Here is a 25,631-nt window from a genome sequence, read left to right on the forward strand (position 1 = left end):
TTCCGGGTTACGTAGCGGGAGCCCCTCCTCCTCAGACGGCGGGGGCGAGCAGTGACTGCGCCTGCGCTAGCGACTCGGCAGTGCAAGGCTGCTGGGGCGTGGACGTCGGGTACGCGCAGGAGCGTGCGCAGGGCAGGGACGCGCTTTTTTGGTCGCGCGCAGCGGAATTCGGATTCTGCGTGGAAACGGAAGACGCGCGAGGGAGGAACGCGTGGAACATGAAGAGGCAAAGGGCATCCTCCGAATCGAAACGGGCGCGAATACCATCCCGGAAGGCCGGTGCGGAAGGGGGCAGGGAGGGGACGGTCGGCCGACCTCACTCCCAGAGGCGGGCTGGCAGGGATTTTGACCCGCGATTTAATTGCAGTTTCACCCGACCTCCCTTCTGGGGCACGGTCTGTCATTCCAGCTTTAAACTTGTGCAGACGGGGGGCCTGAGAACCAGATGTGTGGGTCCGAGTCCCGGCGCCACCACGTATCGTCGTGCGACCGCGTTCAACTTGATTAACAAGTGAGGATCCCAGTACCGTCCTCATATCCCCCACTCTCCTAGCCAAGGCTCTTTCTTGCGTGAGCCGAATGGCACCCCTGTAGCATTGTCCAGTTCGGTTGACCTCAGGGAAACTCATGAAATTAATGCAGCGCTGTTGGTTAACAGCGTACAGTGGCACTTAACTCTTTCACAGTTTGAGACTGTCGTATAATTTTAAATAAATGAGACAGTTGCAGTTTAATGTAGAATTTTGTTTTTCAAATTAAAAATTCTTTTTAAAAAATGATAAAAGCAATATTTGGTAGAAATAAAAAGAGAGTAAAAGTCATTCCAAATCTCATTACATCTAGATGTAATTATCAGAATGTGGACATTCTTTCAGGTATTACTTACGGCATGAAATATACGTTCAGTATTCTTAAAATTATGTGCTTAACGTACAGAAAAAACAAAACTTTATCATACTTTTTAGTGTAAATACGTGACTGTTTATGAATTTGTAATCATTCAGCCTTTAGTAAATCTCCCTGTTGTGTATCATGGTCAACAGTGCTTGGCGTCGGTGACTCCTCATGTAAAAACCTTCCTAGGAACTTTATGTGAGGTAAAAGTGATCAGACACTTAGCTACATAAATAATAAGACAGAAAATAAGTAGTGTTTTGAAGAGATACAATTCGTGTTTTAAAGAGGAATAGTTATAAAAGTTCTAAAAAGGGAGATTCAGTTTCCTGCTTTGGGAGAGAGGAAATATGGAAATGTGATTTGATGTGAGTCTTGAAAGAGTTTAGCATTCAAAAATGGAGCTGGGAGGACTTTGTGGATTGAGGAGATGAGGAGATGATATATACAAGAGCAGGGATGGGGATTAGGGAGAACTAGAGGCATATAGAGAAAATAATGTGTAGTTAATAAATGAAACTAATACTCTGTATACACTTATTTAGTATCCACTTTACATGAATTACCTCTTTATCCTCACTAGTCTTAGGTACTAAAACCTACAGTGTTTTTTAGAAAACTTTAGCTAAGTAACTTGTCTAGAATCATACAAGTGATGGGGCCAAAATTTTAAGTCCATCCCTGCTCTTGAACATATATTCCATATAAAGAAGTTTAAGCATATTCTTCAGTCAGTGAGAAGCATCGAAAGAATCCTGACTTGAATGTGAGGTTGAGGTCTGTGTTTTATGAAGATTAGCTTGACAGTCAGTGTATATTTTTCTTAGTATAATTTCTTATATATATGTCTGTCTACTTTTTTCACAGTCTAGACATCAATTTAATAATTAATATGGTATTTTATTGCATTCCTGGGCCCTAGCGTACTAATCTACTTCCCTGTTATTGGACATTCAGATTTTGACAGCAAACTGTAAAATGTTCATGATAGATTAGTCTGGATGGATACACCATCATGAAATTGCCTTCTTTTTCATGCATTTTAGGAGCAACAAATGGATTTCTCATGGAAGTGTGTGTTGATTCAGTGGAATCAGCTATAAATGCAGAAAGAGGAGGTAAGAGAAATTAGAGAATGAATAACAGTCGACAGTCTTTTTAAGAGTCTGAAAATGAATCCCGCGAAATGACCTTGGGAGCCTTTGTTAGCTGGAAGGATCCTAGTAATCCTTTTGAGAACAACCAACCAACTGTAAAACCCTACTGGGAAATTATAATCTTCTAGTCTTATTCTCCTAGTAGGTCACATTTTGAGTCAGGTGTCCACAATAGGGCTTACTCACCAACTTCAGTTTTTATTGAATTTAGCAAAGATTTAAATTTTTTAAACCATTAATTCAAAGATGATTGTAAAATTTTGTTGCCATTTTCATTATTAGGACTTCTATCATTATTTTTTCTTTTTTAAACATTATTTTTACCCCAAGGTTTCTTTTGCACTCTGAACCTGTGGGCCATAGTTTGCTGAGCCCTGATATACATTCTTAGCTTCCCTCTCCTATCCCCAGATTATTTTAAAGCGAATCCCAGACATCATATCATTTCATCCTCAGATATTTCAGTATGTATCTCTGAAAGGTCTCTTTTTTTAAAAAAAAATAATAACCACAATACCACTAATATCTTAAAAAAATAATTTCTTAATATCATCAAAAAATTCAGCTAGTTTTTACATTTCTCCTATAAGCTCTTACTGTTTTGTTGTATAGTTCTTTGAACCAAGATCCAAACATTTCATCTGTTTGATATGTCTTTTAAGTCTATTTAAATCTACATCTCCCCATCTTTTTCTTTCTTTTCTTTCTTTGTAGTCTGTTCAAGAAACTGATTATTATCTTTTAGAGTTTTCTACAGTCTCAGTTTTGCTGATTGTATATGTAGTGTCATTTAATATGTTCCTCTGACTCCTATATTTCCTATAAAGTTGTAGTTAACCCAAAGGTTTAATAAGATTCAGATTTAAGTCTTTTATAAGACTACTTTATAGATGACGTTATACTCCCTGTTGCATCACATTAAGAGGATAACATCTTATTTTTTTCTGTTTTTGTGATGTTAGGATTGATCAGTGGATTCAGATATTGTCAGCTTAATCCAGCCTTTTTAAGATTTCCTATTAGCTTTTACCTAATAATTTTAGCAATACATATTTTAGTAGGGTTTGCAAAATGGTACTATATTAAGTCTAACATTTGTTTTACATTTATTAGCAATATGCTTCTATAAAGAAGAATTTTCTCTCATCAGTCATTTGATTATAGTGAGATTCAGTTTGTACAAGAAAGGCAAGATAAATACTTGCTTCTTTTCCCTTATTCACTGATTTTGGAGATAATGTGTGTGTTCTCTGTTCTCCAATGAATTATTTTATCATTTTAACCTGATTTAGACATAGATGATGTGTTTTAATACACTAGTTATTCTTATCGATGCTCAGAATGTCCCATCTGGCTGGTAGGAACCTTTTCAAGCTGGTTCCCAAGACCTTTTGGCATGGCCCCGCGGTTTGATCTTTTGCTTTCAGTGTTTTCTTATTCTTGCAAATATCCTGAGTTAAGCTGTTCAAAGTAACTTGTGCTTTTTTAAAACTTAGAATAATAAATACTCTCTTTCTTATCAATGAAGAATCAGCATTCTGCTCTGGCCAATTCAGAAACTTATTTATTCTAAGGCACTTCCCTGTACATGGAGAGGCAATCCTATAATACCAAATTTTAAGAGGCCTAACTTAACTTGAATTAACTCTTAAATTGGAATATCATTAACAACATGGATTGCAGAATATAATTGGGATTAAAAATAGACTTTGTTCTAGTTTTATAGTTTGATTTCTCTCAGTTGGGGAAAATGTGAGATTCGCATTTAATATGAGTTTATTTGGGGCAATAATTTTTGAGCAATGTTTTTAAATTTTTTCCTAATTTCTAAAATTTATTGTGCCGAAAAATGCTGCTTCTTTTTTTTTTTTTTTTTCAATCACAGGTGCTGGTCGGATTGAATTATGTTCTAGTCTGTTGGAAGGAGGAACCACACCAAGCATGGGTTAGTGTCCATTTTTTAGATTGCCTGGAGACAATTGATGATCTGTTTCATTGGATTCTTTACTAGTGTTACTACATGTTCACTATGCTGTGGATGTTGTATCAGTTAGAAATGCTTATGATTGTAAATAAAGTTGTCTATCAAAGATGTGATCGAATAGATGTTTTTTCCTCAGCTATCAAAAAGTTGAAAGATAGATAGTTGCTGTTAATATTGATTCAGTTGCTATGCAGCAATATCAAGGACCAGGGTATTTTTATCTTTTGATTTTGGCATCCTCAATTTTATGGACTTTGGTCTTCATTTTTCCCTTCCTGGTTGTTGTGCTATTTTCATATGTTTTACTTCTACATATGTTAAAAACTCAGCACTACATTGTTGTTATTATTTTTTCTTTTACTGAGGCATTTTATTTGCCATATGTATTACATCCCTAGAAAAAGAATTGCAGGATTTTCCCTCCCATGTGTTTTCATCTTGCTTCTTCATGGTCCATGGTGTCCACTGAGATTGTCACTCCAGTGAAACCAGACTAACAGGATGGAAGCAGGTTATTCTGCTATTTTTCTAGATGTTTGAGCTGCACATCAAATCTGGAGCTGATCACTTCATCCATATTTTACCCACCCATGAGGTTCATGACAATTTTTGCTCTTTAATTTTTGTTTAAAGTGTTAATTACCTTTTTTCCCCAAGTTAAATGCATTTTGTTTAAGAAGTTCATAAAATTGATTAATTCGAGCTTCAGAGCACCTAATAAAAACTGCATGGCAGTGAAAATGAAGTACACAGTGGCTCAGATAAAGGTCATCCTCATACAGATGTTCCTTTTAGCTATAAACTTGGACAGATGAATTTCTGTTTTTAAAGACTTGATAGCCCTGTGTTAGCTGACTCCTCCCTGGCAGTAATTAAAACCTTCTACTGCCATAGCTACTGCTGCTGCTGGACCCACCATAAGCACCTTGGTTTTATGGTTTGGCAAAGTGTTGGCCTCTACCACAAAGCCAGAGCTTCTGCCTCCAAAGTTTCCTCCTCTCATAATTTGAAGAGTGATTATTGTAACTGCGAAAATCTTTGTAGCTTCCACCATTTCCAAAATTGCTTCTGTCATTACCACATCCATTATAGCCATCCCCACTGCCACCATATCCTCTACCACTACGGCTGCCACCAAAGCCACCTCCACAACCACCACCGAAGTTTCCAGAACCACTTTGACCTCTTTAGCTGAATGAAACATGAGCCATCTCTTGCTTAGATAGGGCTTTACTTCACAGTTGTGGCCATGCACAGTATGGAATTTCAGAATGACAGTCTTGTCTACAGAGTCATGATCATCAAAGGTTACAAAAGCAGAGCCTCTTCTTGCCACTGTCGTGGTCAGTCATGATTTTAATCCAGTTTTCCCATACTGTTCAAAATAATCTCTTAGGTAATGTTCTTCATTGTCTTTAATACCACCAACAAAAATATTTTCCTCATTTGAGTGGTGCCACATTTTGAAAATCTTTTCTTGAAACAGTCCTCATTGGTTTCACAACTCTTCCTTCTCTCTTGTGTGCCCTTGCATTCATGGCCTCATCCACCTCCACAGTGGCATACATGACAAACCCAGAGCCTCTGCAATACTTGGTGTTTGGATTTCTCATCACCACATAGTCTGTGAATGTTCCCCATTGCTTAGAGTGGCTCCTCAGGCTCTTACAGTTGTTTTAAATCTCGAACTTTTGATAAAGAGCTTCCACAGCTGTTAGGTTTCTTTGGGAGACTCTGACTCAGGCATGACTGCGGGAGGGGAGACTTAATGAAGCTTATTTGGTGGCATCCACTGACAACAGTAATCTAACAAATATTATCTCAAGAGTCAGTTATCTTTTAAATAATAAAACAATCACATATTTACCCACATATAGTTACTATTTCTGGTGCTCTTAATTCTTTTGTGTAGATCTATATTTCCATCTGTTTTCATTTTTTTTCTGCCTGAAGTAATTCTTTTAACATTGTTTGCAGTTCAATGCTGATGATGAATTCTTTCAGTTTTTGTATGTCTAAAAACATCTTTCCCCATATTTGAAAGATATTTTTACTAAGTGTAGAATTCTAGGTTGACAGTTTTTTCTTTCAGTCATCTGCTTGTACTGTTTCTGACAAGAAATCTGTTGTCATCCATACCTATGTCCTTTTCTGTGTAATGTGTCTCTGGTTGCTATTAAAATTTATTTCTTTATTCTTGGTTTTAGGCAAGTTGATTATGACATACCCGAGTGTAGTTTTCTTCATGTTTCTTAGAACTGTACATTTATACTTTTTATCATATTTGGAAGTTTTTCAGCATCCAGAGTCCTCCACTCTTTCAGAAACTCCACTTATATTCTCAATTCAGTATTTAAATATATTTTTTCTACAATTCACTGATGAATTGCTTTTTTAAAAAATCTCCTTTTTCAATTTCATTATGTATAGATTGTATCACTTTGTTTTCAAGTTTACTAAACTTTTCTCTGCAATGTCTAATTGCTGTTAACCCTGCCTAGTTCATTTTTTATCTCACACATTGTAGATTTCATCTCTAGAAGTTTGAGTGTGTTATATTTTCTATGTAGCTTTTTAACTCTTTGAACATATGGAATAGAGTTATAATAGCTATTTTAATGACTTGGCTGCTAATTCTAACTTCTGTATCAGTTTAGGTTAGTTTTATTTGATTGCTTTATTTCCTCATGATGCATCTTATTTTCCTATCTGATAATTTCTTATTGAATACAAGACATTATGAATTGTACTTTGTTGGGTACTGGATATATTTGTATTCCTATAAATATTCTTGAGCACTTAGTTTATATGAAAACACTTTATTCCTTTTGAGTATAGCTTCTAAAATTTGTTAAGCAACTTTGGAACAGTTGTCAGTTTAGAGCTAATTATTTTCCACTACAGAGGCAAGACCTTCTGTGTACTTTACCTAGTACCCATGAATATTCAAGTCTTCCTGTCTGGCTAGTGGAAACAGGTATTATTCCTGGGCTGGTGTGAATGATAGGCACTATTTCTAGTAACCTTTTTCAGTGGATCTTTCCCTGGCTTTGCACAGTTTTCTTGCTTGCATGCCCTGATCATTACTCAGCTGAATATTAGAAGAGGTTCTCTGCAGATCTCCAGAATTCTCTCTCTCTCCTCCCTGGCACTCTCTCCTGTGAACTCTAGTCTGGACTCTCAGCTTTGTCTCCTCAACTCAGAGAACTTTCTCTGGGCTCCACTTGGATTCTTCCCTGTACTTTGGCCTAGAAAACTCTTAAGGTAGTAACCCAGGTCAATCATAGAGCTCACCTCATTTATTTTCTGTCTGTCATCTTTCAGGCATCATTGTCCTTTGTTACTTGACGTCCGGTGTCTTATAAACCACTGTTTCATATATCTTGTCTGTTTTTTGGTTATTATAGGTGGCAGGGTGAATTCAGTCTCTGTTACTTTGTTGGTCAAAAGCAGAAGTCCCTATATAAAATTTTGACTCCTATATGTTTCTCTGAAGTTGACAATAGTATTCTTTAGTCGAAAAAGTTTATATATGCAAAGCTCTTTGGAATCTTCTCATTAAAGGAGGGGTATTCCCTGGCCATCCTATGAAATTTCTAGACTATGTCTGTAAATTTTAGTGTAATCTGTTTTTTGCAACCACAATTATGATTCATTGCTTGGTATGGGACATACTGCTATCCCATGCAAAATTGGTGTGCTCTTAGTAAGGACAAAGAAGTAAATTTATATTGGGTAAACATTAATAGGGCTTGCCACAGATCTTAAACTATTGAGGGTTTCTGAGCTAGCCATGAATTGTGTCATATTCAAGTACTTTTACTTACAGATCTCTGCATAAAAATCACAAATAAGTAGAACTTTGCTCCCTTTTATATATGTCTTTCTGAAAAGAGTTTTGCTAAATGTCTTTGTCCTTTAAAGGATCATAAGCTTCAGTACTGTATAACTATAGTAGATTTTAAATAGAGCTGTAATGTTATAAAGGAGAAATTGGATCTTAGGCAACACACTGGCAGAACATTGAGCCTGGTAGTTATTACACTTTCAAATGTCACATATCAGTAAAAGGATTTTTGTTGAGTTAACTGACAAATGCTTTTCAAATGCAGTAACTTCCTTCCGTTTTCTAAACTACTCTTCTTTACCTTTGATTTTTTTATTACTTCTACTGTATATACATTTTTCTTAGTGTCCACGTTCCTTTTGGGTCCACTTTTCTCTTGTTTCTTTAGTCAACTCTTCCTTTTCTTGTATAAGTGATACATAAGAGCAAATGTAAAAGACCAATAATATTTTATTGACTTACTTGAGCTTTTAGCTCACATTTGCATTTTAATTAGTCTGTTTTCTTTTCTTGTAGGTGTCCTTCAAGTAGTGAAGCAATGTGTACAGATCCCAGTTTTTGTGATGATTCGGCCACGCGGAGGTGATTTTTTATATTCAGATCGTGAAGTTGAGGTGATGAAGGCCGACATTCATCTTGCCAAGCTTTATGGTGCTGATGGTTTGGTATTTGGGGCATTGACTGAAGATGGACACATTGACAAAGAGCTGTGCATGTCCCTTGTGGGTAAGAATTTATATCTGAGACCAAAAAACTTCTGATGATTGCATTTAATAGTCCCAATATAGAAAAATGCAATCATAAAACGGACTTTTCAGTCACACCTGCAAACACTTACACTAACCTGTTTTAAACAGTAGTCATTTAAATGTTTGGGCTGTGGGTAAGTGTGGCATAGCCTTCCTGACTCTCCTCAGTTGCTATAGATCAGGTTCCACTACTGTTTCTGTTAGGTTTAAGGGGTGTTTACCTTGATTCCTTTAATAACTGCACCAAAATCCACAAAAGCTATTGGTGAGGATGGGGGGATGTGGAGAGGACAGAAGCAGACTATGTATTACTAGGCCAAAGTATTTTTGAAGACTTTTAGAGGAATGAATAATATATAAATGCTGCCCTTATAGTTACCAGATTATATAATTTTTATTTGCCGCCTGTAAGAAGTGGATGGCCATGTTTTAAATATAAAAATAAGAGATTAATGAAAGCATAGGACTTTTGCATTTGAGAGGCTGCCATTTTATTATTATTTTAGTTCACTGTCTTCACTTAGGAGAGGAAGGTATAAAACAGTCCCATCCAACATAGAGAACATGTATGTAGTGATCAGTGATGATCTCTTCATTCATGTTATATGACTTTCTTTTTATAGCTCTTTGTCGTCCTCTGCCAGTCACTTTCCACCGAGGTGAGTCATTTCCATTTTAGAAGTGCTATTGAATAGTATCAGTTATTTTATCAGATGCTAAACCTTTTTTTGGAACACAATTCTACAGTGTTACGGTGTTACCAATTGGTTTCTTTATACCAATCTTGGGACCAGCAGTTGTAAATTTAGAAATGTACAATTTCTAGAATATGTAAAGCCTTAGTTGTGAAAAGTTGTTAAAAGTGGTGGTGGGATATAAAAGAGTAAGCATTGCCTACAAGTACATGTACTTGTCACAGCATTCTAAGCAAGAGTCCTGAGATTTATTTTTATTAGATTACCTTAGGTCATATGCAGTCCCCAAAAGAATAAATCACTGTGGCCAGTGAAATTAAATTTGCTACCTTGCTTAAGCTAGACAGACCATTCCCTAGGTGTGGGAGTGAGGTCAGTTTTCTCAGAAGAATATAAAATTTGTGGATAGAGAGGGAATGGATATCTGAGGAAGAATTGGTTACTATTAGGAAGGAGAAAAGAAGAAATAGATGCTGGATAGTCCATTAACAGATTTTGTTCACTGTAGTGCACAAAATTGTTTTATATTATTGACAGCTTATCTATATCAGAATAATTTCTAAAAAGTCTCTTGATAATTTCATAAAAAAATAAATTCTCACTATAAATTCAGGTAGTTATAATTCCCATATACTTTTACCAGGCATTGGTAAAATGAAAGAACAAGTGTCAATTTTGCCTTCAGAAGGCACTGCTATTGCACATAAAAAGAAGGAAGTCTTCAGTCAAATTTTTTTTTTTGACTTAATGTAATGCTTGAAAAATTGTTGAATGTTTTTCTGACCTTTTAAGTAAGCAAGCATTCAAAGATTAGGATAAGGGTGGACACCAGCACTTGCATCTATTTATATAAATTAGAGATATATCATTTATTACCTTGCCTTTTTTTTCTCAATGGATAATACCACCAGAAAACTGTTTTCTTGATTTGCAACATACCAGTGCTTCTCATAAACTAGCAATAATTTAAAGGTGTTAGTTTGCTTAAGTTATAACTTTAAGGTTAGACAACAAATAAAGTTTTTAAATATGAAAAGTATTTAAATTAGTAAACATCTGTCTGAAGAAATATAGTTTAAAGTTTGACATGTTAAATAAATCAAAAGATAAACCCATCACATTGAATATATTTTTTGTTCTTAAACTAAGAAAATCATTTCAAATTTCTGTTCTTTTCCTTTGCAGTCACAAAACTGACTTTTCAGTTGTACCTGCAGACACTTATACTAACCTATTTTATTTAAGTTTATTAAACTATTTAATAAGTGTAACAAAAAATGTTTTTATGTTTTCAAGATTTTATATTGGCCTCGGTTCCACATTTTTTTTCACCCAGATACTTACTGAGGTAGTATCACAGTGTAATCACTGGTGAGAAGATGCTGCCACAAGGAAAGGAAAATCCTCTGTAGTAGGTTCCATACACGAAAGAGTGAAAGGAAAGGGTCCAGCCCTAACCCACCATAGGCTAGAACTTCCAGATTGTGTAGCAGGACCAAGAACCAAAGCAGTAGTTTTTCTATTTGAAATTCCTAGTGTCACTTTCCTATCTGAGGAAGGAATTAAGTCTCTTAGAAAGAAGGATGGAATCAAAACTCGTATAGTCTGTTGTAAACAATTGTCCTTATACTATTAGCCTTGAATTTGTAGGATAAATAGATTAATACAAAATAATGGTCAATAGTAAGAAGGTGAATCAAGCTTTTTCTAGAATTGATGAGTGTAATGTTTGTTCAGTTTATCTGAAGCCTTAGAGCAGACTTTCCCAAATTTCAGTCGCTTGCCCGTTGCATTTACAATTTTACCGTATCTGAGTGCTACCTGTGCAAATTTATTTAATAATTTTCTTAAAACCTTAATTTATTTTAAAGAGAAACTTTTATACCTAATGAAAAACAGAAACTTTTCACTTCTAATCTACATTTAAGTAAATGCATCCATTCAAATGTGTACCATCTAAAATGATCATGCAAAACACCAGTGGTGTGTAGACTGGTGTGCTGGTAAACTGGCTCTTGGGAAAAAAAGGAGCCCTGATTTATAATATTTGTTGATTTCTGTGGTTTAAATACTCCCACCTTGCCTGATTTCCAAGTTGCCAATGGGTTAATAATCATGCTTGCAAAATTCCTGAATATATAACACTTGGCTTTTGCAAGCCAGTACTAGCCAAGTCAAGCACACCGCCATATATATACTACATTTTAAAAAGCACTATATTAGAGATATTTGTTCAAAATTCAAATAAACATTATTTATTTCAGCCTTTGACATGGTTCATGATCCAATGGCAGCTCTAGAGACTCTTTTAACTTTGGGATTTGAACGAGTATTGACCAGCGGATGTGATGGTTCAGCACTAGAAGGGCTACCTCTAATAAAGCGACTCATAGACCAGGTATATACAATTTCTTTCTTTTCTTCTCAAGACTCTGATATTCTGTTGTTCTGCTAGGTTGAGAAACTAAATATTACTGATTTTGCAGTTACTCTATAGGAAAAGGCAAGCAGGTAGCAATATATGTATATAATTCTTATTTCACATGAGCATTTTTAGTAACCGAGACTCTTAAGACGAGATTATAGACAGTGCCTAAGGATCTTATCTAATTTAGATAACCAGAGCAAATTTTACCTTTCCTCTGCCATCAGCATTCCATAGAGTTCAGCAACATCTCACTGGTAGCCTATGTATACTCAGGGATCCCATATAAAATTTGAGATAATTATCATTTGGAGGTGAATTCTAAAACTAAAACTACTTTTCTTCTCGCATTTCTCCATATCTGTCAAGATAGGAGAAATATATTTTTCTCTTTTATACCCTGGTGAGATAGCATCATTTATAGAGCAGTTGGAAGATGGCTTTGTAATTGTGGTGTCTATTTTTCTGACACCAGTGTGGAGACATTCTAAGATGGTGAATATGGATTTTGAGTTGCGAGTTCTGGATTTGAGACTCAGGTTTAAAACTATTTGCTATACAGTATTAAGTAGATTACTAACCTTTAAGCCTCTTTCCTCATGTGTGAAATTGAGATAAGGTTAATATTTTCTATATATGTTTGCCCTGAGGATTGGGTAGAGATAAGATCCAAGAACCTTATCACAGTGCTTGACATTTAGCTCTTAATACATGTTAGTTTCTATTGTTATTACTACTGTTGTTATTAGTAATATTATTTAGTGTTTCTGGGTAGATATCTGCTTATGTTCACTTTTGTATAGCCATGAAAATAATTTTAGAAATTTCACATAAGGATCTGATGTGAATTTGCTAGTCTGGAACTTAACTGATATTACAAATATTTATTAAGTGTATATTAGGTACAGGGCATTTGTATTATGGTTGTGACCAAGGAGTGTGTAGTCATGGCCCTTACAATCTAGTGCACAGCAGACACTTCTAATAGAGAAGACAATTTACATAGAGTAGTATTTAAAGGGACTGTGGGAGGACATTGCAGAGGAATTAGCCCCATATTTGAAAAATGAGGGTTGACAGTACTTAGCTTCCCAGTGGAATAGACATCCACATTGCTATGTCTTTCTTACTCATTTGAAAGATGGTTATCCATGTAAAAGGGGGTGGAAGGGAGAGAGGGTAGGGAATGTTCCATGTAGAATTAATAGTGTATGCAAAGGAATGGAAACAAAAGTGAGCATAACTTATTTAAATATTGAAGAATTACTATAATGTTGACTCTGAAGAGAGGAATACTGCCCAGAGCCTTGAAAACTATTAGTTTTATTTTATCCATGGTATACTGTGGAAACCTGAAGAGTTTTAAAATTGAAGAGTCAATGAATCAGGTATCTATTTTAAAATTGTTACATACCCATGGAGTAGAGAATAAAGGCCATATTATTTCCAAATCTGTGTGTGTCTATGATGAGGGTACCTGAAATCTACTCTTTTAGCAAATTTTCAGTATTATTGAATATGGTATTATTATACTATAATTATCATGCTATGCATTAGACCTCTAGACTTATTCATAACAACAACTTTATACCCTTTGACCAGCATCTCTCCATTTCTTCCACTTCCCTGCCCCTGGCAAACTCTTCTACTCTCTGCTTCTATGTATTGACTTTTTTAGATTCCATATGTAAGTGAGATCATGCTAACTTTACTTCTTGAAGCAATACCTTCAAGATATATTGTATCTTGGAGGCAGTATAATATACTGGTTAAAGCCTACCTAGGCTTTTAGATTAGGTCAGTCTGTTTTTAAATCCTGGCTTTGCCACTTATTTATAATGACCTTGGGTAAATTAACATTGGAAACTTTCATCCCCTATTAAGTTAGCATAATAATGCCATCTACCTCCTAGAACACTTGTGGATTATTTTAGATGACAGTGCAAAGCATAACACTTCCGTAAGTGCTTTATATTGTTAAATCACTTTGACAACCTTAGGTGAGCATATTGTTCTAAATAACCTTTTATAGAAAGCCTCCTAAAAAGTGATAGAATTCATCTCTTTAAGAGTATCATTTATCTATGTTTTAGAAAGCTTTCACTGGGAAGAAACAGTTCTGATACTTTTTTCCCCCTCTTAAAATCATTTCAGTTTTCTAGATAATAAATATTTCGTTTTATGGTTGCTTCCCTCAGTACGTTTGAGAATATTAAGCAGCTCATTCCACTTACTTTTCTAACAATTACTAAATTTTATAAAACAGCCCCTCCCACCCTTACTCTCTATTGTCTCGCCTTTTTTCCCCACTGTACTTAATTGCTTTCTGAAATTTTATCATATAAATACATCTATCTGTTTTCTGTCTTCCTTGAACATGTAAGATCCACTAGTGTAGGAACTTTGTCCTGTTCATCATGTCAAGGAAGAAAAACTTTTTTTTTACTCTTTTAGGTTCAGTATTTGAGGGCCTGCAAATTAAACTTACAAAAGACATATTAGCAAGAAAAAAAACCAGATTTTAATTACATATGAATTTATGTATGAGAATTCACAAAGAAATGTGACTCAAAGAGGTGCTTAGAATTTGGGACTTAATGTCTTCCAAGAGGAAGGGGACAAAGGGCACTTGGGAACTTAGAAAAGGAAGGAGAAAGGGCACTTATAGGAAAAACAAATGACTTTTTTGGAAAAATAAATGGACCCTTAGGACAATAGATTGGAGATATGATAGTTTTATGACAATATCTGGGTTTGTTGCTGAATGAGTTGTTCCCAGGGAGAGGATTTATGACAGTGTAGAACACAATTTGTTGTTGACTCATACTCTAAAAGAGGGTTTGTTTGTTTTTTTTTTTTACAACTTGGAATTGTAACATGCAACTAAAGCAATTTTGTAGCAGTCCATCATTTTTTCTATGATCACTCTTTCCAAATCATTTATTGGTCTCTGTTTCCCTTTTTGCACCAGCATATCATTTATTATCCTCACTTTCTTTTAACTAAAAAAATTTGAAATCTTTTTCATAGATGGCTTCTATAGTGTATCTGGCTCTTTGGAGCTGCTTTAGAATTTATCGCTGTGCTATACAAAGACCCTCAACAGACAATCATATCTGAATGCTCACCTTAACTTTACACTGACTTGTCTTAAAAGTAAAGAAAAAGGTTTCTTCTCTCTCTACTCATGATCATCTCTATTCTCGTCCCTGTTGTTCTTACCTTCCCTTTCCACTGCTTTTATGCTATCACTGCTTTTGAGACTTTCACCTTCTCTTCTCTTTGCATTTGTTGTTTCTGGTGTTAGCCAATTTTACTTTATTTTCTTTTGGCTTCTGTTCTCTTCTGTCCTCTTGTATCTTTTTTCCTTTACCCTCTGCCCCTATTCTCACATTGGATACAATACCACTTTTTCTCTTCTCCCCATTTCTTCCTCTCCACACTAAGCCCGTCTTTCAGTTTTTTTCCTAAGTAGACATGATGTAGAATTTAATATTTTCAACATCAGTCAGAATTATTGAGTACATTACTTGACTGTTTCATTGTTTTATGGAAAAAGAAACTAAATTGTGGATGGTTCTTGATTGAATTTTTTCTATTGCTTAATAGCACTCAGTAGAAGAAAGATTGTCTGGTTAACCTGAGCTGGATACAGAATAGGCTGAGTGCGTATACAGGCAGAACAGTTGAGGCAGACGACTTGGAATTGTGTTGGATTGGCAGGATTGGTTGGTCCAGTTTTAAAAATCCATCTTAGGGAATCCACATGTGAAAAAATGCAATTTGTGTATAAAGTACAAATTAACGATCCGGACATAGTATGTCATTTTTATTCTGTCATTGTTACCTACCTGCTACTAGTAGTTCTAATTACGTATGCATTTATACTGGATAATTTCCTTTCAGTGATATTTTACCAAAATTTATTTAGGAAATGTGATGAACATTGGAATATAAAAGAAAGAAAATTTTAATACCTGTCTTCTAAACTTATTATAAATTAAATCAATTTATATAGTCCAGTTTTATTATTTAAAACCTTGTTAAATGGATTTATGCTTTTGTTTAATTGGTATAATAAGCTAGGGAATTTAGTTGCAGATACAAAATTTGAGGAGATGTTTTCTCCCTGGTAATTTTAAGTTATGCCATGTACTTCGTTTTTTGCTGAAATCTTGTTTAAATTCAACTACTTCCTAGTCTATGGCCATGCTACCCTGAACAAGCTGGATCCCATCTGATCTCAGAAGCTAAGCAGGGTCAGGCCTGGTTAGTTCTTGGATGGGAGACTACTTAGGAAGACCAGGTACTGCAGGTGTAAAATATAAAAAAAATAAGGGCTTGTAACCTGACAAGGTCCTTGCATTCTGTGAGGTCAACCAAAAGTTGCCTCGCCTAAAAAAAAAAAAAAAAAATTCAACTATTTCCTGACAGAAAGAAATCTATGGACAGCGAACACACAATGCAGTGTGTGTGTGTGTGTATGTGTGTATGTATGTATATATGCCTTACTGTTGAATTGTACACCTGAAACTTACTGTATTTCATTAACCAATGTCACCATAATTTAAAAAAAAGAAGAAAATGAAAATGAAAAAAAAATTCAACTACTTCATCCCATCACTTACCAAGACTCAGATTAGTGTTATTTTTCAGTAATGGCTTTTCTTAAGGTGCTGTGATTATTCAGTATTTGTATTGTATTCTCTATTCTTTGTGTTCATAACAGTACAAATCTTTAAAGCAATACAATAAAATAAACTTTCTGGGTAGAGTTACTATGCTGAACAACTTACTTGGGGTCAAAGAAATAGAAAAGATCTATTGAAAATTAAACATTAGTAATAATTTTTAAAATTTAACATTCTTATGTTTCTCACTGCCTTATTTCATATAAGAGAAAGACATTAAAATTTACTTGTTTATTTTTTTTTTTCAGGCAAAAGGCAGGATTGTGGTAATGCCAGGTATTTATTTATCTATCCATTCACTAGTGTTAACACTGAACTGTAGTGGAGGAAGAGCAAAGGAAGTGGGCAGTATGGGAAAAAGTATTAGTACATGATGTTCAGAAAGAAGAATATATAATTTGATTAACATGTTTAAGATTAAAGATATCTGCTGGTATTTAAAACTTTAGATAAGGAGGAGAACGTTCCAGGAGTGATAAGCTCAGAGAAGAGCAAGTAAAGAAGTAGGTTGGACTTGGGCTTGCTCCATGTTTGTTCTCCTATAGTATAGAATTTTGTGGGGGTGGATATTCATCTCTGGTGAGGCATACCAAGTTTGAAGCTGCTACACTGTGTAAGAGTCAAATGTCCAAGTTGCTAACAAGGTGTAAGCAAACATTTGGTAATATCTTTGGACAAATATAATACTCAGTTCCTGAGAGATCGCTGATCACCATATTCTTTGAGAACAATTGGATCATATTTCCTGTCAAAACTATAAGATCAATTATATACATCATGGCTAATTAGAAATGAACAATTTTTAGAGAGTTATATAAGGTGACCTAGAATCAGAGAGAGATGCGTATAAAGGCCATCTTAATTTTTTATTATTCTCTCAAATATATAAAAAAGTAGAAAATAGCATATACTCATTCCATAGATTTAACATTTTGCCTCGTTTAGCTTATCTTTTTTTATTCTGAAGTATTTTAAAGTTAAAGGCATCATGATATTTTATTTTTATGCATCTTTTAAAAAATAAGGGCATTTTACTATAACCACAATACCATTATCACACCTATTAAAATAAACTAATTCCTTAATACCGTCTAATGCTCAGTCAGTACTCTTCTCTAGTTGTCCCAAGAATGTATTTTATAGCTGATATGTTCAAACCAGAATCCCATCAAAGAATAAGTATTGTACTTGGTTTATCTTAATATTTTTTAATATAAAAGTTTTCCTTTTCTTTTTCTTGCTTTTAAAAAAATGACATTTAAAAAGTTTGGACTACTTACCCATAACATGTCTTACTTTCTGGATTTATCAAATTGTTTTCCTTTGATATTGTTTAGCTCATATTTCCTAGCCTTTGTATTTCTTATAAACTAGTAGGTAGATAATAAGCTTGATTAGATCCTGGTTAAATGTTTTTGATAAGAACACCTAATGGGTAGTGATTCTCTCTATATGGTACTACATAACATCAGAAGGCATACAGTATCTATTTTCTCACTACCAGTGATGCCAGGACTGGCCAGAGGTCAAAATGGTGATAGGCAGATAAAGACCAACTTCTAAAGAGGTTAGATAGAGGGATAATGTCAGAACTTTAGGAAAACTGACCTGTAGCAAGTCCCTGAAACAGGAACAGATAGAAAGCATCTATCTCTCAAATTGAGATCCTTTATAGATAAGCAGGGAATATTAAAGAGATTTAACCAAGTGTGATGTATTTCCATTTAAGACTAAATGTGTTTAGTCTTGGCAACTCATAGCTAGACTTAAACAATTATTAATATTAAGATTGCTTTTCCTTATTATGTAATTATTAAGTTATCTGCTATGTGCAAAGCATTACTTGGGATGCAAAGTTACACAAGAAACTACTTCTTCAAGAGGCTTAGTCTTAGGTGAGAAGATGTTATATACAAAAATAGTTGTGATTATTTAACATACCTTACCAAGCAAATGATAATTATATGCCAGGTTCGGTGGTTGATGTGAAAACACGGAATGTGTATGAAGTAATCCTTTATCTTGAGGACCTCACAGAACGGATCTATAACCCAATTATTACAATTTCATGTAAATAAGTACCAAGAAGTAAACATTCCTGGTTAAGTCAACCTGAATGTCTAAAGTTCTCATCATTGGGAAATACAAAGATCATAGTAGTTTCCCTCTGGGGACTTTCATAATGAAGCTTACAAGATATTTAGGCTTCAGTTTTTTTATCTGTAAAGAGAGGTTACTGAACTAGTTGTCCTCTCAGGTTCCAACTGTGAAGATGTGTTAGCTTGCGTTTGGAAAATGTATTACCTATGTCATAAAGTTGCTGATAACTGAGCAACATGGTTTCAGTGGCCAGATATTTTGTTATTTATTAGAAGGAAATAACATATTTGTCTTTTAATCCTTAGAACAAGCTTGAGAGGTAGGCAATTATCCCTTTTTTATTGGTGGAAAAAAAATGAGGCTCAGTGGTTTTAAATTAGTTATCTAAGATCCATAGCTCTGAAGAGCTACAGTGGTGAAGCGAGGATTCCAACCTGAATCTGACTTCTCAGTCTGTATTCTTTCTTCTATGTAGGACTCCACTAAGAAAAAAAGTTAATGAGTCCAAAAGAGTGTATAGTCAAGTTACCTCAGCAACTTGAATAGCTTGAGATACAAAGTACATATTTTATCAGTCATTAAAAAAAAATTATTGAATACTTCTGTATCTTCAGAGACAATATGAAGATGAATAAACATTTTATATTTGTAATCTGGTATCAGCTGAGAATATGATATTTAAATATTTAAGAGATTGTTCATATAAACAAATGAGTCAGAAAGTACTTGATTGTACAGTTTTAATAGATTCAGATTCTTCTGTGAAATGAAATAAAAAATTGATATTATAATGAATGAACTGTATAATACCTTGCATTATTCTCATTTACAATGACATCAGTGTGATCTTTGAATGCTGGGCCAGAGAACCTTGGAGATTCTTTCAGACACATCTCTGAAGCTGTGCTTTTGTAGCTTTGTCCTCAAGCCTATCCTATTCTGTTATGCTTTAATTTTTCTTTAATTGAGGGGGAGCCAGAGATAGAGCACTCAATGATATTCCTTGTCCTAGAGTAATCCTTTTAGATTTAACGTCCGTAATGTATAACTTTGTTTTATAAACCAATGGACATAGAAGATTCTGTCATATAGGTTTTATGACCTTATCAATTGTTCTCCAGAATCTGTAGTTTACATTTTTCATCATGGTGTTCTAATCTCGTTCTAGCTTAGTAAGGAGAGAATTATTCATGAATTAATAAGAAATTTCAGTTGGAGATTTAAGGTAGAGTGAGCAGTCATCATTATTCATTACATTTTATGCAAACTTATGTTCTACTTAATGTGTCACTTATTTTTTTTCCAATAGGGGGTGGTATAACAGACAGAAATCTACAAAGGATCCTTGAAGGTTCAGGTGCCACAGAATTCCACTGTTCTGCTCGATCCGCTAGAGATTCAGGAATGAAATTTCGGTAAAAATGTATTCTTTGACTCATACAAGAAGCATAGATTAATCTTTACTTTCCCAAATTGGAAAACCTTAGTTAATAACATGATAAATGGAACGTTGTGATTAATACATAAGTATTGCAGTTATCTTCATAGTTTTCAGGCTTTTCTCAGCATAGGTGAACCATTATATCATTGTCATTGCTGAACTTACACTAGTTAATAATTTATCATCTAAGCTTCTAAATGAGTCAGATATGTTTGTGTGTTCATTCACCTGTTCTGTCCTTTAGCAAAGTTAGTAACTATAGTGTAAGGATGGCAGAGTCATGGTTATTTTTATACTTCCTACCTTTAATACTTGGTCTTCCCTCTCCTGCGCTCTGTTTTCAGTTATTTTGAAATTATATCATCATTAAGGAATTGAAACTATTATGTCTTTTTTTACTATTATTTATTATTATTATTATTATTATACTTGAGAGGACTCCTATAGTTTAATAGTAGTGATTATTTATAGATTGGGAAAAATGAAATGTAAAAGAAGCAAGAGCCTTAGAACTTACATTTCTAGATATAAAATCAATTATACTATCTAATAAAGTTGGCTACGAGATATGTCAAGTAATTGATTAATTAAAAATTACGAAATATGGTAGTCCAGAGTCCTTGACTTCACCCTGTAAGTGTCAGTAGGAGGGCTTATTTAACAACTTGTATAATTATCTGTTCCTTTATTGTTTTTATTGCAGAAATTCTTCTGTTGTCATGGGAGCCTCTCTTTCTAGCTCAGAATATTCTATAAAGGTAACAGATGTGACCCAAGTAAGGACTTTGACTGCTATTGCAAAGAATATTCTGGTTTAGCCAGACCTCTCTGAGAGACACGAATAGCACAGGATGAAGGCAGAAGAGCACTCTACAATTCTCTGTGACAAAGCTTTAACCTTCTCTGGTCAAGACAGTCACGGTGTTTGTTTTAAGTCTCACATGGCCATGGAGAATGTTCCCAAGAAAAAAAAGGACTTGAAACAGAGCTACAATCACTCCCTTTGCTTAACCTTCCCAGCCATCTCCATCATCATGGTTAAATATGGCCTATGCTTCTTCCACAAAAAGGCTTAGTCTCCAGTGGAATTAATTGATGAACTAAGAAAATTCAACTTCAAGTTATGAATTTAGAGTGTGACTTAAGAGTCAATTTCATAGCACTATTTTGCTTTTTTATTTGTAAAATAAAAATTTCCATTCTATTATGGCATAGTCTCTTATTTTTACCCTGAATAGTTTAGCCAGATATGAAAGGGAAGATTTTTGTTTTATTTTTTCTTTCATTTTCTCTTTTTACTATGTATTCATTGATATGTTGCCCTGGGCAAGATACTAAGGATACAGAGCAAACTGGTGCAACATAAAAATTCCCAGATTTACGAAGCAGGATATAAAAGTGCTCAGACTTTATAATAAAGATGGAAGTAATCTCTAATGTTTACCAGGTTACCTCTACCTCTGTTTGCAGAGAGAGAAATGGCTTAACTGTAAGGTTCATCTGACAATTAAAAAAGACCTATAGTAAGAATTGTGAAGGTTAGGGAAGTTATCAGAATAGTTCGTTCTTTCAACTGAGGCTACAGATAGGGAGAATGGAATCTAGTGATGAAAGATGCTTTTCCTATGAGCAGGTCTCAAATGGTGAAGTTCATCACTAGCTTTATCTGTTACTTTCATATTTATAATATTTTATACTAATAACACACTGGTAATAGAACTGTTTTTTCTATTATAGGAGAGTAACTGAAACATGATCTAAAGAGCTTGCTCTTGATCAGGAAGCTAAGTTAATGGAGCTTCTATGAATAGTACGCCCAGATTTGGGTACTAACAAGTGTATATATTAAGAGCCTTGCCTTTATTTAAATGTGTCTCTTCTCTCACCTTTAAATGAGTTCCTATCCTCATTTTCCAGGTACAATTTCAATGTCGAATATTTGCTTAAGTAATTTAGGAAAAATGAGAGGCAAACTATTTAAAAACCAACAATAACCTCAGTGCTTTCTTTTCTTCCTTATTCAGACTATAACTAAAGATAATAGATAAAAAAAAAATGGGTTTTATTATTGGCTTTGGAATATAGATACAGATATGTAACTATCATATATACATGCACACATAATAATATTTAGTATTTTGGCCTAACCCTCCCCCATGCTTGGAACTTCATTGCATGATATTCCACCAGAGATAAAAACAGGCCATCTCTATTTTATTTAAACAGGTGGGGATCTGGGAGGTTGTGTGAATTGTACAAAATTTAACAATGAATTAATATTTTTTATGGGACTCGAATGATAGCCTACCAACCTCCAATCTTCGGCTTTAAGATACTTCTGGCTTGTGGATGTGGTACAGAGAGCAATACTCCTGGGCAAATCAGATATACCTGTGATGTCCTGGCTTCCAGTGTAAGCATAAGAAAGTTAATTTTTTGAACTTTAATTTCCTCATTTGCAAATCAGAATAATTACTAAACCATGGTTTCTGGTTAAACCATACAATAAAGCACTCATTAACGTACATAGTAAGTACCCATTAATGTTACTGCTTTTCTTCTAGGTTATCTTTCTGGTATCTATGTTTGTTAGTTTAAAAGCCCTTCCCAGGAAGCCAGGCATTGAGTATTGAAGCCAATACTTTTTGCCCTTTACTATGTAAATATTAAAGAAACATAAGGTAATACTTTAATTTTATTTTTCTATACTTTAGTCCTGTTTTAAAACATTTACTAATTAGTTCATGTGTGTAAGTTTCTTCTCAAAAATAAGTATTTTGAGGTTAGGGGGCCATGTCTTCATATTTTTACATATTTCCCATTACACCCATCAAATTGTCTACTTGTCTTATCAATTACTATGCTGGTGGGAAAAGAGCACCATCTTTATTAATTTTGCTAAATATCTTCTGTTTGACCCTCCAGATCCACTCTTCACTTTGCTCTGTAAACTGAATCCAGCAACATAAAAGAAATTGCACACTATGACCAAGTAGGATTTATACCAGAAATGCAAAGCTGATTTAACACCCAGTAATCAATGTAACACACCATATTGATAAAGTGCAAAAATCACACAAGCACCTTAACACAGAAAAAGCGTTTGACAAAATCTAATACCCTTTCATAATAAAAACACTCAACAAACTTGGAATAGACAGGAACTTCCTCACTCTGATAAAGAGCATCTACCATAAACAAACAAAAAAATACACACGCACAGCTAACATCATACTTAATACTTCTACCTAAGTTCAGACATAAAACAAGATGTCCACTCTCATCACTTATGGTTAACATTGTACTAGAGGTTCTAGCCAGGGCTAGTAGAAAAGAAAAAGAAATAAAAAGCATTCAAATTGGAAAGGAAAAAGTAAAGCGCTCTATTTACAGGTGACATGTTCTTGTATATAGAAAATTCTAAATAATAGAAAAAATCAAGTTCAGCAAGGTTGCAGAATATAAAATCAATGTACAAAATCAATTGAATTGCTATGTACTAGCAATTAATAATCCTAAAATGTGATTAAGAAAATCCCATTTATTTTAACATCAAAAGGATAAAAGAAGAATAAATTTAACCAAAGAAGTGTAAGACTGTACACTAAAAACTACAAAACATTGTTGAAAGAAATTTAGAAAGACTTAACAAATAGACATCCCTTATTCATAGATTGGAAGACAATAATGTTAAGATAGCAGTACTCTCCAATTGATCTACAGGTACAAGTAATCCCTATCAAAATCCCAACTGCCTTTTTTAAACAGAAATTGACAAGCTGACTTTACAGTTCATCTGGAAATACAAGGGACCCAGAAGAGCCAAAAATCTTTAAAAAGAACAAAGTTGGAAGACTCGCACTTACTGATTTCAAAACTTACTACAAAGCTACAGTAATCAAGACAATTTGATTCTGGAATAAAGTTGAATATATATAGATCAATGCAACAGACTTGAGTCCAGAAATCAATTTTGGTCACCCTACCAGCTCAGTGAAATTATCTTTGCCTCTTTTTTTGGTCCTCAATTCCCTGCCCTCGTCCTCGAATTAGGAGGGAGGAATTGAATCCCAAGGAAAATGATAAACGGAATAACACTTCTCCCTAGCAGTAGCTGGTCCCTGAGCCAAGAAAGGGGAGGAGATTTAAAATGGATGTGTTTATTTCATGGGCGATAAAAATGTTCCAAAACTGTACAACTCTATAAATATGCTAAAAACCATTGAATTGTATACTTTATGTGGGTGAATTATGTGGAATTCATATCTCAATAAAGCTGTTCTTTTAAAAAATGAATGTGAGAGTGTTTTAAATTAGATTGGATTAGCCTGGGACCTTAAATACTTGAAAGAAACCAAAAACTGTAGGATCTGCCTGAGATGCAGTCAAAGGCAGGGAAAGTTTACTGTAGCATGGTTGAAGACAATGCTGGAAGCAAAATGCTATTTCTCATTTGTTTTGTATTTATTTATGTTGTTCAATAAACTGGCTACACTATTTCGAGTGGATTTCTATTCCTTGTAACCAAGAGTTGCGACTAGGATATCTGAAGGATATTCATTCCATCCATTCCTGAAAAGATGCTAAATTTTATGCTTGGGAAAAATCACAAGTAGTTTTGTATTTAGATTGCATTGCTCTGGTCCCTCATAGAATTTTTTTCTTTTTTAAATCAAACCAGATTGGCATTATGCCATTGGTCTATATTGGAGATGTAAGAGAAAACAGTTGTATAAAATAGTTATATAGATGTGTTATTGAGGCCTCAGAGGAGACATTTTTTTTTTCTTAAGTATTAGTCCTAGGAGTAGCTAGGCTTCTAAACAATTGATTTGTTTACGCTTTATGTATATAGAATTATGTCATTATCAAGACTTCTTTTTGTCTGCCTACTCTTCCTTTCTACTGCTGCTCCTAAACGATGATGCTTTCCTGGTGGGATTGTCAGTCATTTAGCTTTATTTCCCATGTCCATAAAAGAGGGTACATCACCCAGGCTAGCCAGTCAGAATGCCTCATTCTTTTGTCCACATTGATTGGTTCAGAGATGAGAACACAACACGAAGAGGGTCATTCAAAATCCTACCAAGAATTTTCTCTAAAGATCTTGGAAAATATCTTTTTTCTAGGATTACTGGCCATAAAAACCCTGTAAGCCCAGAGCTTATGTGGGTGGCTATCTTTGCCAGTAAGTGAAAAGCACCTACTTAAAAATAAAACCAATACAGAGGTAAGCGTCCTGAGGACATTGTTTGAGTCTCTGGACCATCTGTGCCTAACGCTTGTTCCATATATGGTCTTTTCAATTATATGAGCTAATACATTTTCCTTTTTTGTTTATGCCAGTTTGATTTGGATCTCTGTCACTTGTAACCAAAGAAGGCTGACATATACAGTTAATGATTAAGATTTCCTCCTTTCATCAACAAACAGGAAGTTCAAGAATCAAATTGGCATCTCATGTAGCAGGTGAACAAGGTCATATTGAATGAATTTTGTTTCATCGTCTTTTTCTATCCTTTTTTTTCTTATATTGTTATATTTCATGTATTTTTGTAAGCCACTTCAAATCCTTTTTACGGCAAGGCAGTAAATAGTAGACATTGTTTCCCATGTTATCCTAAATGTGCTGAAACAAAACTAATGAG

The 25,631-nt window shown here is 34.5% G+C and overlaps 1 protein-coding gene and 1 pseudogene across 3 annotated transcripts; both read left to right on the forward strand.

Annotated features, from left to right (window-relative positions):
- The first annotated feature begins 59 nt into the window (after nt 1-59).
- Nucleotides 60-24,277, forward strand: CUTC (cutC copper transporter). 3 transcript variants are annotated; one of them, XM_016124253.2, is made up of 10 exons: nt 64-279; nt 410-511; nt 1,941-2,012; nt 3,937-3,996; nt 8,399-8,608; nt 9,255-9,290; nt 11,591-11,724; nt 16,691-16,718; nt 19,852-19,957; nt 20,687-24,277. In XM_016124253.2, the coding sequence occupies exons 3-10, from the start codon at nt 1,961-1,963 to the stop codon at nt 20,799-20,801; spliced, it is 741 nt and encodes a 246-aa protein (XP_015979739.1). In that variant the 5' UTR covers nt 64-279; nt 410-511; nt 1,941-1,960; the 3' UTR covers nt 20,802-24,277. The 3 variants fall into 3 exon arrangements, with proteins under 3 accessions (XP_036077871.1, XP_015979738.1, XP_015979739.1); XM_016124252.2 differs by lacking the exon at nt 410-511 and having other exon boundaries at nt 62-279; XM_036221978.1 differs by lacking the exons at nt 410-511; nt 9,255-9,290 and having other exon boundaries at nt 60-279.
- Nucleotides 15,951-16,069, forward strand: LOC118604826 (annotated as a pseudogene).
- Nucleotides 24,278-25,631: the final 1,354 nt, after the last annotated feature.

Source organism: Rousettus aegyptiacus, unplaced genomic scaffold (assembly GCF_014176215.1).
Source record: "Rousettus aegyptiacus isolate mRouAeg1 unplaced genomic scaffold, mRouAeg1.p scaffold_m13_p_6, whole genome shotgun sequence".
Classification (NCBI taxonomy): domain Eukaryota; kingdom Metazoa; phylum Chordata; class Mammalia; order Chiroptera; family Pteropodidae; genus Rousettus; species Rousettus aegyptiacus.